The sequence below is a fragment of the Myxine glutinosa genome, chromosome 13, assembly GCF_964187855.1.
Source record: "Myxine glutinosa chromosome 13, kmMyxGlut1.1, whole genome shotgun sequence".
In the NCBI taxonomy this organism is placed as follows: domain Eukaryota; kingdom Metazoa; phylum Chordata; class Myxini; order Myxiniformes; family Myxinidae; genus Myxine; species Myxine glutinosa.
The window spans coordinates 40,777,956-40,793,568 of record NC_136273.1 but is presented as its reverse complement, the minus strand read 5'-3'; the positions used below and the strand labels follow the sequence as shown (position 1 = coordinate 40,793,568).

The 15,613-nt window shown below is 48.8% G+C and overlaps 1 protein-coding gene and 1 long non-coding RNA gene across 6 annotated transcripts in view; one reads left to right on the top strand and one right to left on the bottom strand.

The window, feature by feature from the left end:
* The window catches only part of LOC137438867 (uncharacterized), a 137,873-nt gene that overhangs the window by 5,606 nt on the left and 116,654 nt on the right, over positions 1-15,613 (bottom strand). Inside the window, exon 2 of the long non-coding RNA XR_010986807.2 lies at positions 14,515-14,620. This is a non-coding gene — a long non-coding RNA (uncharacterized LOC137438867). The remainder of the gene's footprint in view (positions 1-14,514; positions 14,621-15,613) is intronic.
* The window catches only part of LOC137438865 (branched-chain-amino-acid aminotransferase, mitochondrial), a 115,993-nt gene continuing 115,328 nt past the window's right edge, over positions 14,949-15,613 (top strand). Inside the window, exon 1 of one of the 5 annotated variants that reach the window (XM_068134298.2) lies at positions 14,949-15,226. In XM_068134298.2, the coding sequence (XP_067990399.2) occupies positions 15,158-15,226 (69 nt within the window). In that variant the 5' untranslated portion in view covers positions 14,949-15,157. The remainder of the gene's footprint in view (positions 15,227-15,613) is intronic. The other 4 variants (XM_068134303.2, XM_068134299.2, XM_068134300.2 and 1 more) reach the window with 4 other exon arrangements.

Here is a 15,613-nt window from a genome sequence, read left to right as displayed (position 1 = left end):
AACCAGGTGAGACAGGTACGTTCCTACCGTACGCCCCCCTCCCCCCCCCCCCACCAGGTAACCTACATTGCCCCTCCCTTACCCCTTACTGTATCCACAAAACACAACACTACCCATAAACATCTACTTTACACATCAACAAACGTCCCTACTGTCTTCCCCGTTCCTCCCATAAACCAAATTCGTCTTCTCTCCCTCCTAACCAATCAACTTTGCCATTTCCAACTCTCATCAAAATTTGCCATCACCAATTCATCATCAGTCCCTCCTCAGGAGGGAGAGATGGAATCACCCCAATGTCTTATCCACGTCGTGATGCGTCTCACAAATCCAAACAGCAATTCTCATTTCCTGCAACACAAAACAAAGAAACACAGGTGTGGAGTCATCATCATCACCTCAGGTAAGTGGCTGCGTATGGTGCGACAGGTTCATCAATCCTAACTATTTCCTAAATGACTTTAACAACTTTACATTACCCGGGGTCTTTCCCTGCCAATCCATTGGCCAACTTACACTATGGGTTCTAAAAACCAATTCCCATTGACCAAACTGTGGTGCTTCTCAAGTTGGGGTCTCACTCCCCCGATTCATCACTCGGTGCCCCCGCACAATTTCGGTGGCTGGGTCGTGTGACGCTCCCAGCTGGTCCACCCACCTGCACACCTCCACCACTGTTGTTGCCTACCGAGCTCACCTGCTCCTCACCCTAACCTAACTAACTGGGGAAGGCCCTCTCGCACTCTCACCCCCTCAGTGCCCTCTCTGGCACGGGCTGCCCGATCCACACCTGGGATCCTCAGGCACCCACTGACACTAACGGCTCCCAGAGCCCACCTGCGGCCTCACCTGGCCGACATCCTCACAGTGGTGGAGTGCCCAAACCAACTACACACACTAACAGGCTACACGCCCAGCCATTTCCACAACACTAATGCACCCATCCACAATACCATTCTGCAACCGCACCACAAATGCCAATATCCAACCACAATTTACCTATACCCTCTACCTAACACTTACACTACCCGCCCCGGGTACTCGTGAAAGGGGGTCCACTCTTCCCCCATCCACACCTTCGCACCATGCACACCACTCCGTACCACTTACTCCACGACCATCCATTCCAATAATCCACTTATTCCACACTCCATGTCTTCCACACAACCATTTATTCCATTCACCTGTTGGTGCACACCTGTGCACTCACACCTGGTGCCACGTGCACCCTGCTCTCCCCCAAGCGCACTCGCGCTGATCCACAACACTCACTACTCCACACACCTTTCCAGTTCTCACACAGCATCATCTCATCGAACTACTCCCCTCTGAAACTTGCGCTTCCCAGTCGTCCCTTTAAACTATTGCGCTCCCTCGTCATTATCATCCATACTAATCTACCTGCGTCCCCACTACAGGTATCCTTGTCACTAACTAACCTTAACGTTACCTAATGTCATCTTCGCTAGATCCCTACACACAATATCCTAACCCACCCGGGCTAGTTTTCACTGCCATACACCCCATAAACTATAGCGCATTTGCCCCATGTTTGTGAGGGATGACAGAGTTGCCATCCCACCACATCGGGCATCTCCCACTACCAATTTTGCACCTCAAATTTCAACAAATCAAAAATTTGCCAATCACTACCCATCATCTGCCAATCATTACTGCCAATCCTTTGCCAATCATCAAATTTTGTTTTTCTAATTTCGGGGCCAAAACACTATCCTCGTCATTACAGTCTACTTACTAATGCCTCTCGGTGCGCCAATTTACTTCTAAAGCTCGGCTTCGTACAGCCAAGCCATGAATGCGGGTTGTTTGGTGCCAGCGGCTGGATACGTCCCGCATTCGGTGCAGGGAAGGAGGTTTACCCGGGCCGAGGTCCCACGCACCATCTCGGCACGGAGCCATCCCATGGCCCGATCTCGACCTGCCGGAATGCCTCAACAAAAAGTGGTCGCCATGACGACCCTTCCTATCGGGCTGCCCGCTCCGCCTAGTGGAGCACGGACGCGGCCGTTCAAAGCGAGGCCCATCGTGGATCGTGTACGGCGGTCCTTTCGAACCCGCCGTGGCTCGGATCCCCGCTGGTTCTCGCGGCACACGAAGCCCTGCACGCACCGAGGGCCCGATTCGGCTATAAGTCGCTCTAACCGCTAACCCGGTTACCGTCGATGCCTCACCTGTATGCTCACACGCATACGCTACCCCTTTCTTGCTCATACATCCAGCCGTTTCCCTGCTCTCGGTCATTGCACCTTCTCTTACACACCCAGGTACACTCATTCCACTCACAGACTTGATCCCACTCCTGACACCAATTGTTACTGATCGCGGTTTAGGATGTTGTTTGCCGAGCGAAGGCTCCGCGACCGAACAGTTGTTCCCCGACTCACCCGATTCACCCTGAACTTTGGCCGTATCGCACCGCAGCTGCCCAATCTGGAAAAGACTAAAACGACGAAATGCAAAGAGGAAAAGGAATAAGACGAGAAGACGGACAGAAGAGTAATTGGATTTATTATACACACAAGCAAAAAGAAAGCAGTCACGTTTATTTACAACACATAAGACGCAGGTGACACAGTGCAAATACTACCTTATACAGACTTAATTAACCCAGGGACAGAACAAACAAAACAAACTCACGTACACAAGAAGGGTGGAAAGGCAGGAGGTGGATGGCTGGAGGGAGAGGAAGGTCCAAGGGGGTCCTGCAGCACGATCGGCGCGTTTAGCAGCCGCCGTTCCTTCGCGGCCCTGCTCAAAACCGCCGTCCAGGCCCCAAGCGGCTGTTGGGTGTTGTTGCTGCTGTGGCCGCCGCTTGCTTTGCCAGGACTCTTCTGACTCGTCTGGTCCAAACCCTCAACTCAACAACACTCTTGCACGTCTCCCTGTCCAACCACTCTTTCTCTCTTGGTCCAACCACTCTTTCTCTTTCTTGGTCCAACCACTCTTTCTCTTTCTTGGTCCACTCACTCCTCACCACCGACTCACTCTCGACAGCACCCTCACTCCTTGGCACGCACTTTTTCCTCACACACCCCATGGTCGGACATTCTCGCACACCTCGTTTTTCACACACCAGACCTGTCGCACACTTCACCAACGGCCTCTCACGAACACCCGGGTCCATCTCGACCCCCAAGCTTATTAAATCACCTGGCGCATCATACGCACGACCATATTGGTCACCACTTACACCGGGTCCTCTTTCTCTTCGCTTCTCCTCCATCACCTGCGAATCCCTCATCCGGTTAATGAGCACATCATCACGATCCGAACACAGACTTTGGACCAATTCTTTCACTTCCTCTTTGATCTCTTTCTTATCCCCTCTCCGTCGCTTCTTAATTTCGCTTACCCCTTCTTCCACTTCTTCTAATTTCTGCTTCACCTCTTTTATGTCCCGGTGCGTCTCAAGCTCGTCCTCTAAGGTCACCTTGACCGTTTCTATGTGCGTCCTCACCTGCCGGTCCTTCGTCTCCATTACCTCTGTCACCTCGTCCAACCTCGTTGTCAGTCCCTCACGTACCATCTGACATTGCCTCTGTGTCGCTATCAAGTCATTTTTTATGTCGTTTTGTGTCGCTTTTAACCCTCCTAGTACCGCAGTGTTCCTTTGAACCTGCTCCGTTAGTTCTTTTTGTCCCTCCGTCAGCTGTTCCACTTCCAGCGTCAACTCCTCTATACCCCCTTGCAATTTTACAGTCCCCTTTCTCACCTCCTTCTCCATGCGCTCCTTACAGTGTCTCACCTCCTCGCGCACTCCTCCGACCTCCTCACTCACACCTCTTCTGATCTCTTCTCCCATCACTTGCATCTCCTGCCCAGATGCCACCCTCATCTGCTCCATTTCCTCCCTGTGAGCATCCAATTTAGTTTCTACCCCCATTCTGACCCCCTCTATCTGCTGCCCCATTTTTTTAACTTCCCTTTTCGCTTGGTCCCTCATGTCCCTCAATTTGCCTTCCATACTGTTTTCTAACCCCTCTAACCCCTTTTGCATCCCTTCCATTTGATTCTCTTGAGCGGCCATTCTGTTTTCTACCCCCGTTAACCCATGTTTCACCCCTTCTATTTGATTCTCTTGAGCGGCCATTCTGTTTTCTACCCCCATTAACCCATGTTTCACCCCTTCTATCCCATTGTCTAACCCCTCTAATTTCTTGTCTAATCCCTCACCGGTACCCCTCGCTTCGTCCCTCATTACCCCCAATTGCTCACTCTGAGCATCCATCCGGTTCCCCATTCTTAAAATTTGGTTTCTCATCCCCCTGTCTCTTCCCTCTCCTCATCCGCCTTGACCATGAAGGCCTGCATCTGCTGCATGAATAGGCCCCAGTTCATTGGTGCTGCGGCCGCCGCTACACCCACGTGCGCGAGGACGCCACTTTGCGCGCCTGAAGCCTCGTGCGCGAGGACGCCATTTTGCGAACCTGCCGCCCTCACTGCTTCGCTCTCCTCTTGTCCCTCAATTTGGTCCTGGATCGACCCTGCCTCACTCTCCTCTACCGGAACCCAGCCGTCTTGATCTGCCATAGCGCGACTTTCAAAATTCGGGTTTTTTTTTGTAAAACAAAACAATTTCCAACTCCTTGTAATTTTGAGCGCGTTAAGCGCGCTTCGGGTCCAATCTCACCCCTCGACACCAATTGTTACGGATCGCGGATTAGATGTTATTTACCGAGCGGTGGTATTGCCGCGACCTAACAGTTCCCCCAATTCTTCCCCAACTCACCCGATTCCACTCGAACGTTGGCCAAATCGCGCTACGCTAAATCAATGATGGAAAAGACACAACGACTGGGATAGATGAAACGACGCAAGGGGTACAGTTCTCAAGACCTCCGGAGGAGGATATAATTAGTGGTGGAGAAAAGGGGTAGATTACAAGGTAATGAGGTAAAGACACAGAAGAGATGGGCACTTAGTTACAGTCTTATCTTATCCCCGACAGACCACAGACAAACGGAACAAGACTGACTTACACAGGGATTGATGGCAGGGAAGGACAGGCAGTCGATAGCACAAGGTGCACCTTGGCTCAGGGACAGGATAAAGCACGGTCCAGTCCAGAGATGCGGGGAGGTGTCACAGCGCTCGGAGGTGGCGTCCTTCTCTCTCCAAGCTCAGTGCGCATCTGACGTCACCTCCCTCTTCCTGCGCATGCTCAGCAGGGAGTCACACGCCCTCGGCTCGTTGGCTCCGCCCCAGATGGGACCGGTCCGCCGCTTCTATTGGGTGCGGGGGTTACCGGGCTCCGCCCTTGACGAGGAGCTGACAGCGAGCCCCTACTTGGTAACCCCGTCGAGCACATGCTCGATGGCGGCTCGTTGGAAAGGCCTGGTGCCCTCCGAACACCCCTGACCAACCAAGCCAGAGTGAGGACGCGCATTCCCAGCGCCGCCGCCGTTGCTGTTGTTGTTGTTGTTGTTGCTGAACCGTGAGGAAGACTCTGATTCTGCAACTGGACCCGACGGCATCAGCCCACGGGTCCTAAAATCCTGCTCTGCTGCTCTATCTCACCCTCTCTCTGTTCTCTTCACCCTCTCTTTTGCTCAAGGTCAACTGCCATCTGCTTGGAAATCAGCCAACATCACCGCTTTGCACAAAAAAGGTGCAAAAACAGATCCTAGCAACTACAGACCAATCAGCCTTCTCCCAATTATCAGCAAAGTCATGGAATCCATCATTGCTTCGGATATGAAATCTTTCCTCTTCTCCAATGGCTTGATCTCTGATCATCAATTTGGTTTCAGACCAGGTCACTCTACTCTGGACATGCTGCTTCTGCTGTCTCAACAATGGATGGAGGTCCTCAATGCCAAACAGGAAATTAGAGCTGTCTCCCTCGACATATCACGTGCCTTCGACACGGTCTGCCACCCCGCTCTGCTCACCAAACTCTCCTCCTTTGGTATCCATGGAAATCTCCACGCATGGCTGGCGGACTTCCTCTCTAGTCGTCGTCAACGTGTGGCCCTGAATGGGTTTCTCTCATCTCCTCTTCCTGTTCAGGCTGGAGTTCCCCAAGGCAGTGTTCTGGGCCCCGTGCTTTTTCTGGTCTTCATCAATGATCTCTCTGACTCTCTCGAAAATCCTCTCTATCTCTTTGCTGATGACTCCACTCTCTGCCGCTCCATGCCTCTTCCCTCAGATCGGCAGTCTGCTGACTCCTCACTCTCTGAAGACCTGGACAAAATCACAGACTGGTCAAACAAGTGGAACATGTCTTTCAATGCTGATAAATCTCACACTCTTACTATGTCTCTCCGAAAAGATCGACTGGACAACCCTCCCATCTACTTTCTCAACAATCCTCTCCAAGAAGTTCTGTTGCTCAAGATTTTGGGTCTCACTATCTGCCATGATCTTTCTTGGGAAAACCACATTTCCAAGCTGGCCTTCAAAGCCAGTCGCCGACTGGGCATCCTCCGTCGTGCGAAGTCCTTCCTCGGCACACCTGAGCTCCTCACCACATACAAGGCTTTCATCCGCAGCTCAATGGAATACTGTTCTCCCCTATGGGCCGGTGCTCCTGCCTCACACCTAGCTCGGCTTCACGCTGTTGAAACCAAAGCTTTCAGAATTATTGGAATCTCCCGCGATGAAGCTATCTCTGAGGGCCTTTCACTCACTCACCGCAGGCAGGTAGGTGGTCTTTCTGTCTTCTACCGACTCCTCTCCGGCCTTGCACCCCCAGCTCTCTCTGTGCTCTGTCCCCCAAACATTCCTACAGGTCGCACAAGATCTGCCAGCAACCCTCTGATGGTTAAACTGCCGAAATCTCGGCTCTCTGCTCACCTTCACTCTTTCATTCCTCTTTTCTCCCGCCTCTGGAACAAACTCCCTCACTCCCTTCAATCCCACTCCTCCCTCCAGGTCTTTAAAACAGCTGTTCACCACCATGTCTTATCTTCCCCCATCCAAAACCTTGATCTTTTCTACCCCCGCTAATTCACCCCAGATCCACCTTGTTTGAAATTCCAACTTCTTTCCTGGAAGTCCTGGCAGTGTCCATATGTTTTATACCTCTCCCACCGCCCCCTTCCCACGCCCCCCCCCCCCCCCCAAAGCCCTCGCCCTCTCTCAGATCTCTCGATGTCTCCATGTCTCTCGGTCCCTGCTCTCAAATGTTGTGTTTGTGTCCTTCCCCCTCTCTCCCCATCTTGTCTACCGCTCCCTATGTTATATGTTTTATGTGTCGGTTTGTCTTTCTGTGTGATTAATGTTCGCTCTTTCACGAGCCTCGATCTTGTATACAAAAAAAAAAGAAAAAGAAAAAAAAAAAGAGCTGCGGGTAGGTGGGTCCTAAACTTGGGAGGTCCTAAACTTCCTAACGGTGCCATACAATCACATTCTGGTGCAACGAAGAGTCAGAATTAATGGAAACGAGTCCTTAACTGACATAGACTAAGAATAACTAGCAAGATGTCCTATAGTTGTCTACGTGAGATGCGGTGGACCTGGATGTGACATTTAATGGGGGAAATAGGGGGAGGTCGGGTCTACAGAGTGTTGTTTACAGAAAATGGGACTAGGGAATGGGGGATTGGGGATAGTTGGGAAGTATTGAGGAAATAGGGGAATATTTACAAGCGGATATGGATGGATCCAAATCCCATATCCGCAACAATATATATAAGATTATATATATTGTTACAGACACGACTTTGATGTTAGGGTGGGCCGAGCGGAATGGCCGCCGTGTCCGCACAAGTTACCCGATTATACTCGAACGTTGACTAAATCGCGCTATGCTAAATCAATGATGGAAAAGACACAACGGCTGGATTAAAATGACACGACACCAAGGGTTCAGTTCTCAAGACCTCCGGAGGAGGTTATATTAGGGCGGAAGGTCAGATTACAACGACAAGAGGGACAGCATAGGAAGACAGGCACTTAGACACACTCTTATAATAGCCCCGACAGACGACAGATAAACAGGACAAAAACTGACTCACACGGGGATTGATGGCAAGGAAAGGCAGAATCGATGGCTCCAGGTGCACCTGGGCTCAGGGCAGGATCGACCCGGTCCGGTCTAGAGATGCGGGGAAGTCGCTCTCAGCGCTGGAAGGTCGCGACTTGTCTTCTTCAGTCGGGGGCGCATCTCTCGTCACGTCCGGTAAGTGGCCGCGTATATCTGGCGGGGAGTGACACGCCCTCGGCTCGTTAGCTCCGCCCCAGATGGAATCGGCCCGTTGCTTCTCATTGGGTGCGTGCGGGGGGGGTTACCTGCTCCGCCCTTGACGAGGGGCTGACAGGGAGCCCCTTCGTGGTAACCCCGTCGGAGCGCACATGGGTAATGGCGGCTAACCGAGCCGGAGTGAGGACGCACATTCCCCGCGCGCGCCGTTGTTGTAGTTGTTGTAGTTGCTGTTGTAGTTGTTGTTGTAGTTGTTGTTTGGGGAAGAAGATGGGAGGAGGTTTGGGAAGGTCCTAAACTCACTACTGGTGCCATATAATCACATTCTGGTGCAACGAAGAGTCAGAATTAATGGAAACGAGTCCTTAACTGACATAGACTAAGAATAACTAGCAAGATGTCCGAAAGTTGTCTACGTGAGATGCGGTGGACCTGGGCACGACATTTAATGGGGGAAAAAGGGGAAGGTCGGTTCTACAGAGTGTTGTTTACAGACAATGGGACTAGGGAATGGGGGATTGGGGATAGTTGGGGAGTATTGGGGAAATAGGGGAGTATTTACAAGCGGATATTGAGGCCAAGTCCCATATCCGCAACAATATATATAATCCATCCCCATCACACCATCCCCATCCCCATCACATCCATCCCACACCCTCCCCCATCATCCTCCCCCACCCCCCTCTCCTCCCCTCCCCCCTTCTCCTCCCCTCCCCCCTCCCCCTCCCCCCTCTTCTCCCCTCCCCCCCCTCTTCTCCCCTCCCCCCCCTCTTCTCCCCTCCCCCCTCTTCTCCCCTCCCCCCCTCTTCTCCCCTACCCCCCTCCTCCCCCCCCGTTCCCCTCCCCTCCCCTTCCCCCTCCCCTCCCCTTCCCCCTCCCCTCCCCTCCCCCGCCCGGCAATGCCGGGTACTTCTGCTAGTTTTCTATAAACCATTCTGTTTTTACACAGTCCATCTCGCGTTTTTTTACACGGTATTTTTCCCATGATGTGGGTCAGAGTTCTTCCTCCGCCGTGGTGTCATAATGCACTCTGGCACTGCTGTGGTGTAGGTGGGAACTGAGCCACGTAGCACGTACAGTGGTGTAGTGTACCTATCTCCACCTCAACACTGGGATAGTGAATGCTCTGGTTGAATGCTCAACTGGATAAAAAAAAAGTTACTTTTTGCTGCTGGTGCACGCATAAAAGATCAATTCCATCTTGATATACAAAAGCAAAATAACGTAATCCAGCAATGGCAGGAAAATAGTTTGACCGACACACATCGGTAACAACCTCTATGTTCTTCTTCAGGACAACAACAACAGGCATTTTAAGGCCATTTTCCCTGCAAGAGCGGGGGTTAGTCTTGCGGTCCCCATGACAATCTTCTCATGACATAACAATCTCATGACAATCCCTATGTTCTTCTTCAGTATGAAGCTGTATTTGTGCTTCAGACTTTGGATGATGATGCAACACTCACACCTTCAGATGACATGTTGGCATGCTTTTGGTTTTGGTGTATTCATTATTAGGCTACCACGCACACGTAAAGCGAAAAGCAGACTGAAGCAATTGAAGACCTGAGTGGAAGAAGTACTTTTGTCAAATTCTTCGGCAGCGAGTTAGAACCAGGATCGCCGATATATGTGTGTTTATATACAACAAACAACAACAGGCATTTTAAGGCCATTTTCCCTGCTAGAGTGGGGGTTAGCCTTGTGGGCCCCTTGACAATCTTCTCCATTTTGCCCTATTTTCTGCATCTCCCCTTGTTAACTCCCTTGCCCGCATTTCTTCTTCCACCACATTTAGCCAAATATTTCTCGGTCTTCCCTGTCCTCTACTTCCTTCTACATTCATTTCCATCACTCTTCTCAACCAGTCACTTTCATCCTTCAACACATGACCAAACCATCTCAACCTGTTGCTCTTCACAGCATCCATCGCAGGCTCTATTCCCATCATCTTCCGCAATTCATCATTTGTCTTCCTCTCTCTCAACGACACTCTGCACATCCACCAAACCATTCGCATTTCCACCCTTTCCAGCCTTCGTTGCTGCTTTACTTTCATAACCCATGTCTCGCTCCCATAAATCATAACACTTCTCACACATGCAACATACACCTTTCCCTTCAGCTTCAACGACACTCCCCTCCTCGTCAGCACGCCACTCAGTTCCCGAAACTTCTTCTATGCACATCTCACTCTAGCAACCGTTGCCGAGTCTGATCCACCCTCTCCATTCAGCATGTCTCCTCGGCAGCAAAATGCCTTTGAGTGAAAAAAATGTTTAATTGTTTTTTGTCTTTTCATTTCAATTCCACCCATAACACAACAAGACCGAAAATCTAACAGCGGCGGAGCCGGGCTTGTTGGATACTTTAGTTGAAGAGGATAGTATGACCTGGGTGGAGATTCCAGTTCGCAAATAATGTAAGTATTTAATTATTTTGATGTACTCTTAAGTCTCGAAGCTGTCTATTACCATAGAAGTGAAGAGATTGCATTGAGACACTGGTTTATTCCATGTCTCGAGTCAACAATGAACCAACCATACACCGCTTCAATCTAGAAACTTTGATAATGACAAAGGGATTGCAGTTACGATTATATTTCCTATATTATTAGTATTGTTGTGTTCCTCGGGATTAAAATCCTCCAAGGAAACGGATAGCCGAACGAGCTTATACTCCAAGGCGTTCAGTCAACAATGACGCTGTTTTTTTACACGCGAGGGAAAGGAGAATGACGAACTTACCTTCACGGGTCCCACCGGACGTCCTCGAACCTGAGATAACTAATTCAAACCGACACGGAATTTCAAGTGCAATAAATAAGCAGGTTTAATGAAAAGAAATGCCAGGGAACATGAAATGCACAATAAAACTAATATCCTAAATGAAGCGCCCCCATACAGACCCGTATACACACAAGGGGAAAAATAACTGGTGAAAATAATGTGTAGTTTCTGTACTCAGCTGCGAGCGGCTTCTGAACCCCGTTGGGAATTGTCCAGGCCCTGAGCATGCAATCCGGGTGCGGCACAGGCCCTGGCGGGAAGTAGGCCTCAGCGCGCCCTCATTCACTCAGCCGCGCTCGTCCTCGTCGCCGCCTCACCAGCACCCACGTCTCTCAGCGCACCCAGACAACGCCCGGACCAGCACTAACGAGCCAGTGAAAGGACAGTTCAGCCGCTCAGCCAGACCAAGAATAAAGAATGCATGAGCCGCGACTGTCTGCAGGAACTCGGCACACCTCTGGTGACAACCATGACGGTTCGCTATCAAAGTCCCAACTCAAGAGCCAGTAAACTTCGACCTTTCTTTATGAAATCCTGAAGCAGAGAGAGAAAATGTCAGGCACACCATTCTTTTGTACTCGAGGCTCTGACATCCGACGCCGCCCGTGCCTGCTCCACCAATCCAATAGTCCCATCTTAGCAGTCCTTGCTGGACTCAATCCCGGACTAATCACTGCTCTTCGGGGCGTGGCCTTACGGCCCTGCCTGCTTGATGTGGTGATGTGGCGGCTGGCAGTGCCAGCGGTAGTTGAATGTCTTGTTCCGGTTGCTTTATTTAATGTTATTAATGCACGATTGCTGGCTTTGTGTGTGTGCTGCATTGTCATAGAAAAGAGGGGAAATAACAGAGGCAAAAATTACATACAGGGGATTCATTACCCATAATCCCTAACTAATTAACATAACCCCACCCCTCTCATGGGGACACATACACTTGCACGACATACGGTCTACAGGATCCCTACTTATGTACATGGGGGTTCTTCTTCTTCATCGTGACATATGGGGCATGGTAATCTATACATTTCTACCTGGACTAAGGTAATCATTGCCTACCCCCCACAAACGTAACAATATCAATGCTATTATTATTATTACTAGGGCATGCCCGTACTATATATAAGCTAGGACGTGCCCGTACGTGGGTGCCCGTTCCTTGCCAAAAAAAAAAAAAAAAAAAAATTTGTGTAGGGGTGTGTGTGTGTAAACATCCTAGGGCGTGCCCGTACGTGGGTGCAAAAAAACATGCGTGCAAACAACAACAACAAAAAAAAACTTTGAAACCACGTGGCAGTAACGACCACAGAACCCCCCCCCCCTCTATTTACATGAATGGTTTGGTCCATTCGCAACGACCACAGAACCCCCCCCTCTATTTACATGCAATGGTTTGGTCCAAAGCGAACGGTTTGGTCCATTCGATGTGATTCGATGATTCGATGTGAATGGTTTGGTCCATTCGCAACGACCACAGAACCCCCCCCCCCTCTATTTACATGAATGGTTTGGTCCATTCGCAAAGCCAAAGCGAACGACCACAGAACCCCCCCCTCTATTTACATGAAATGGTTTGGTCCATTCGCAACGACCACAGAACCCCCCCCTCTATTTACATGAATGGTTTGGTCCATTCGCAACGCCAAAGCGAACGGCGAACGGCTAAATCGCCATAGCTCGGTAAGTACTTGTCCGATTAATTTAAAACCTTGAAAAGGCACATCCTCGGGTCCCCAGCAATATACCTGGCAAGTTTAAAGTATATCGGACCCGTGGTTGTCGAGAAACAGCGGTCACAGACACACAGACACACAGACACACAGACACACAGACACACAGAGATTGCTGGAATTATAGATAGATTATTATTATTACGAAAACAATACTACTGTATTAGTTTATTGTATGTTTCGAGTCAACAATGAACCAACCATACACCGCTTCGATCCAGCAACTTTGCAGTCACGACAAAGGACTTACACTGTTACGATTATATTTAGTATATTATTATCATTATTATTATTATTAACATTATCATTATTACGAAGACGATGTTACTGTATTAATAAACCGAGGCTAATTCACTCCCGCGATAATTAGTACACCCGCTTCTCATTGAGTCAACAATGAACCAATCATACACCGCTTCAATCCAGTAACCTTGCAGTGACGAAAACAGGATTACAGTCTTACAATTATATTTACTAAATGATTATTAATAACATTATTATTATCCTCAGCTCTGATTGGTGTACGCTTGAGGGGACATACATGCATACATACGGACAGACAAACACTTTTCTGGACAGCTTTGCCCTATGGGCTACACCATAAAAAAGGATATGAATAAATCAAACTAGAAAAGGACACGTTGAAAAAGCGTTAAATTATCATAATTCCACTTGCAGTGCCCCACAAAACATTTGCAGTAGTTTTCGTAGGCATTTGAACAAGAGGCTTACAAGTTCATTAAAAACTAGAATGGCACTCGTAGAGATAATACCTGCGTCAGGCTGAACAGTTTACGTTTTGTATCCCAGTGATAGCTTGGATCCGATCTTGACCTGAAACAAAAAAATCTAATCGCTTGTTCGTGTCACCGACAAAAACTCATTCACTGAGTTTTGTCAAAATATGTCCATAATTTCGTGAAATATCATGCTTTTTATCGTTTTTGGCCCCATCCCTCAATGGTGAAGAATCACTTGAAAAATAAAAAAAACTTTGATCAGGATCTTCACCAAAATCGAATCAATTTGTCCTTATATCACACACCCAACTTGTCCACCATATTTATCCTGAATCCTCCACGCCTGGAGGCACCCCCCCCCTTCCCACGCCTCCTGCCCCCAAGCCCTCTCCCTCCCACACTTCTCCCTGCTCTCAAATGTTGTGGTTGTGTGCTTCCCCTTCTCTCCCCATCTTGTCTTCCGCTCCCTCTTTTTGTATATTTTGTTTGTCTGGTTGATTTGTTTGTGAAATAAATGTTAGCTCTTTCACGAGCCTCGATTCAGTATACAAAAAAAAAAAAAAAAAAAAACTTCATGAGATATCCTGCACACAAACAGACAGGGGTGAAAACATAACCTCTGTCCACCTTCGGGTGGGGATATAATAACTTGTTATGACGAAAAGATCCGCCCACCCCTCCAGAAATGTGAGACGTGCCGTCAGAAAAATTCCACCTTTCACCCAGTTTACCCAGTTTACCCAGTTTACCCAGTTTACCCAGTTCACCCAGTTTGACAGGAAGACCACCTGGCAGCATGAAAAATGAATAAATTGGCATAAACGTGCATCCAAAAAATGTGCCATAAACGTACATCGTAAATTCAATATTAAAAAGTTTATGGCACATTTTAGCGGCCATTTTGAAAACAATGGCCGCCGTGTTTAATTTCGAGGTGGCTAATCGACTGGATTTAAAGAGTATCGGCATAAGAGCATAACTGCCAGATTTCATGCTTGTATCACAATGTGAACAGTTTTTTGATTTTACCGACTAGCTATATACAAGGATACACAAAGGTACATCATGGCGCATGGATGCCGGCGATAACTCACCCACTCTTAGCGAAGGGCACGTAGCTAATACCAGCAGATGGGACGTCCAGTAGGCAGTAACGTCGATGTTAAGCCGAAGGACGGCTCACACTGATGTCTCGCTTGCCTGCAATACACCAGGACGACAGTTTATACTATTATAGCTGGGTCGGATTCGAACCTCAGTGGCGTACCTTTAGCCTAAGCGCTATCACGTCAGCCGTCGCCAAATATATGAACAACATGAGGTCTTATTGTCAAATTGTTCATAAATTCAGATACCATGGCGTTCGCGTTGCGTATAATTGACGTCATATTTACAAATGTGTTGGAAAGCGTTGCCTGGGAACGGCCGAGCCTCCCTCACACCCCCGGCGACGTCGTCTCCCGCCCTCCATTGGGGAACGGGACACAACAATAAAAGCTATTAAAAAAAAAAAAAAAACTTCCTTTTTACACATTCAGGTTTTATAAAGTAATACAAATTGTAAGATCATGACAAACCCTGCGTCAAAGTTCCTTGTGTATAAACCCCGCGCCGAAGGCCTCACTGTATGTGCCATGTGTTACGAACGACCCTAACGTCAGTGGTATTTAAGTGAGTTAATGCGCATGCGCAACCGGCTTTCACTGGCGGGAAGTGTTCAGGAGCAAGCGTGAGGTGATGGCGATGAGATTTTTCTCCACGCAGGTTGCCTTTGGGTTCAAGGTGGCTGCAGTCAAATTCCCGCTGGTATGTTTTGCACATCGATCGAATATTTATAACAGGTGGAAATATTTCCCATTGAATTTTTTTCCCATATTATTAATATTATCGGTGTTTGGATACATGTGCCGGCCGGCTGTTGGCTCGTCAAGACGTGAACGTGGTGCCGGGTTTTTTTTCTTATTCCTCCCTGAACTCCCCGTCCCTCATCAATAAATGAACAGAATAAAAGAAAAAGTTAGAACATGTTATATTTTACCGAAATTTGGCAGAGATGTAGCACGTGTGACAAGGACGAAATGATTAGATTTTGTTGAAGATCCGGATTCGGATCCGGCTACTAAAATTTTTCAAGGGATTCTTCACCATTGGGAGTTAGGGCCAAAAACGATATATAGCAGGATATCTCAAAAC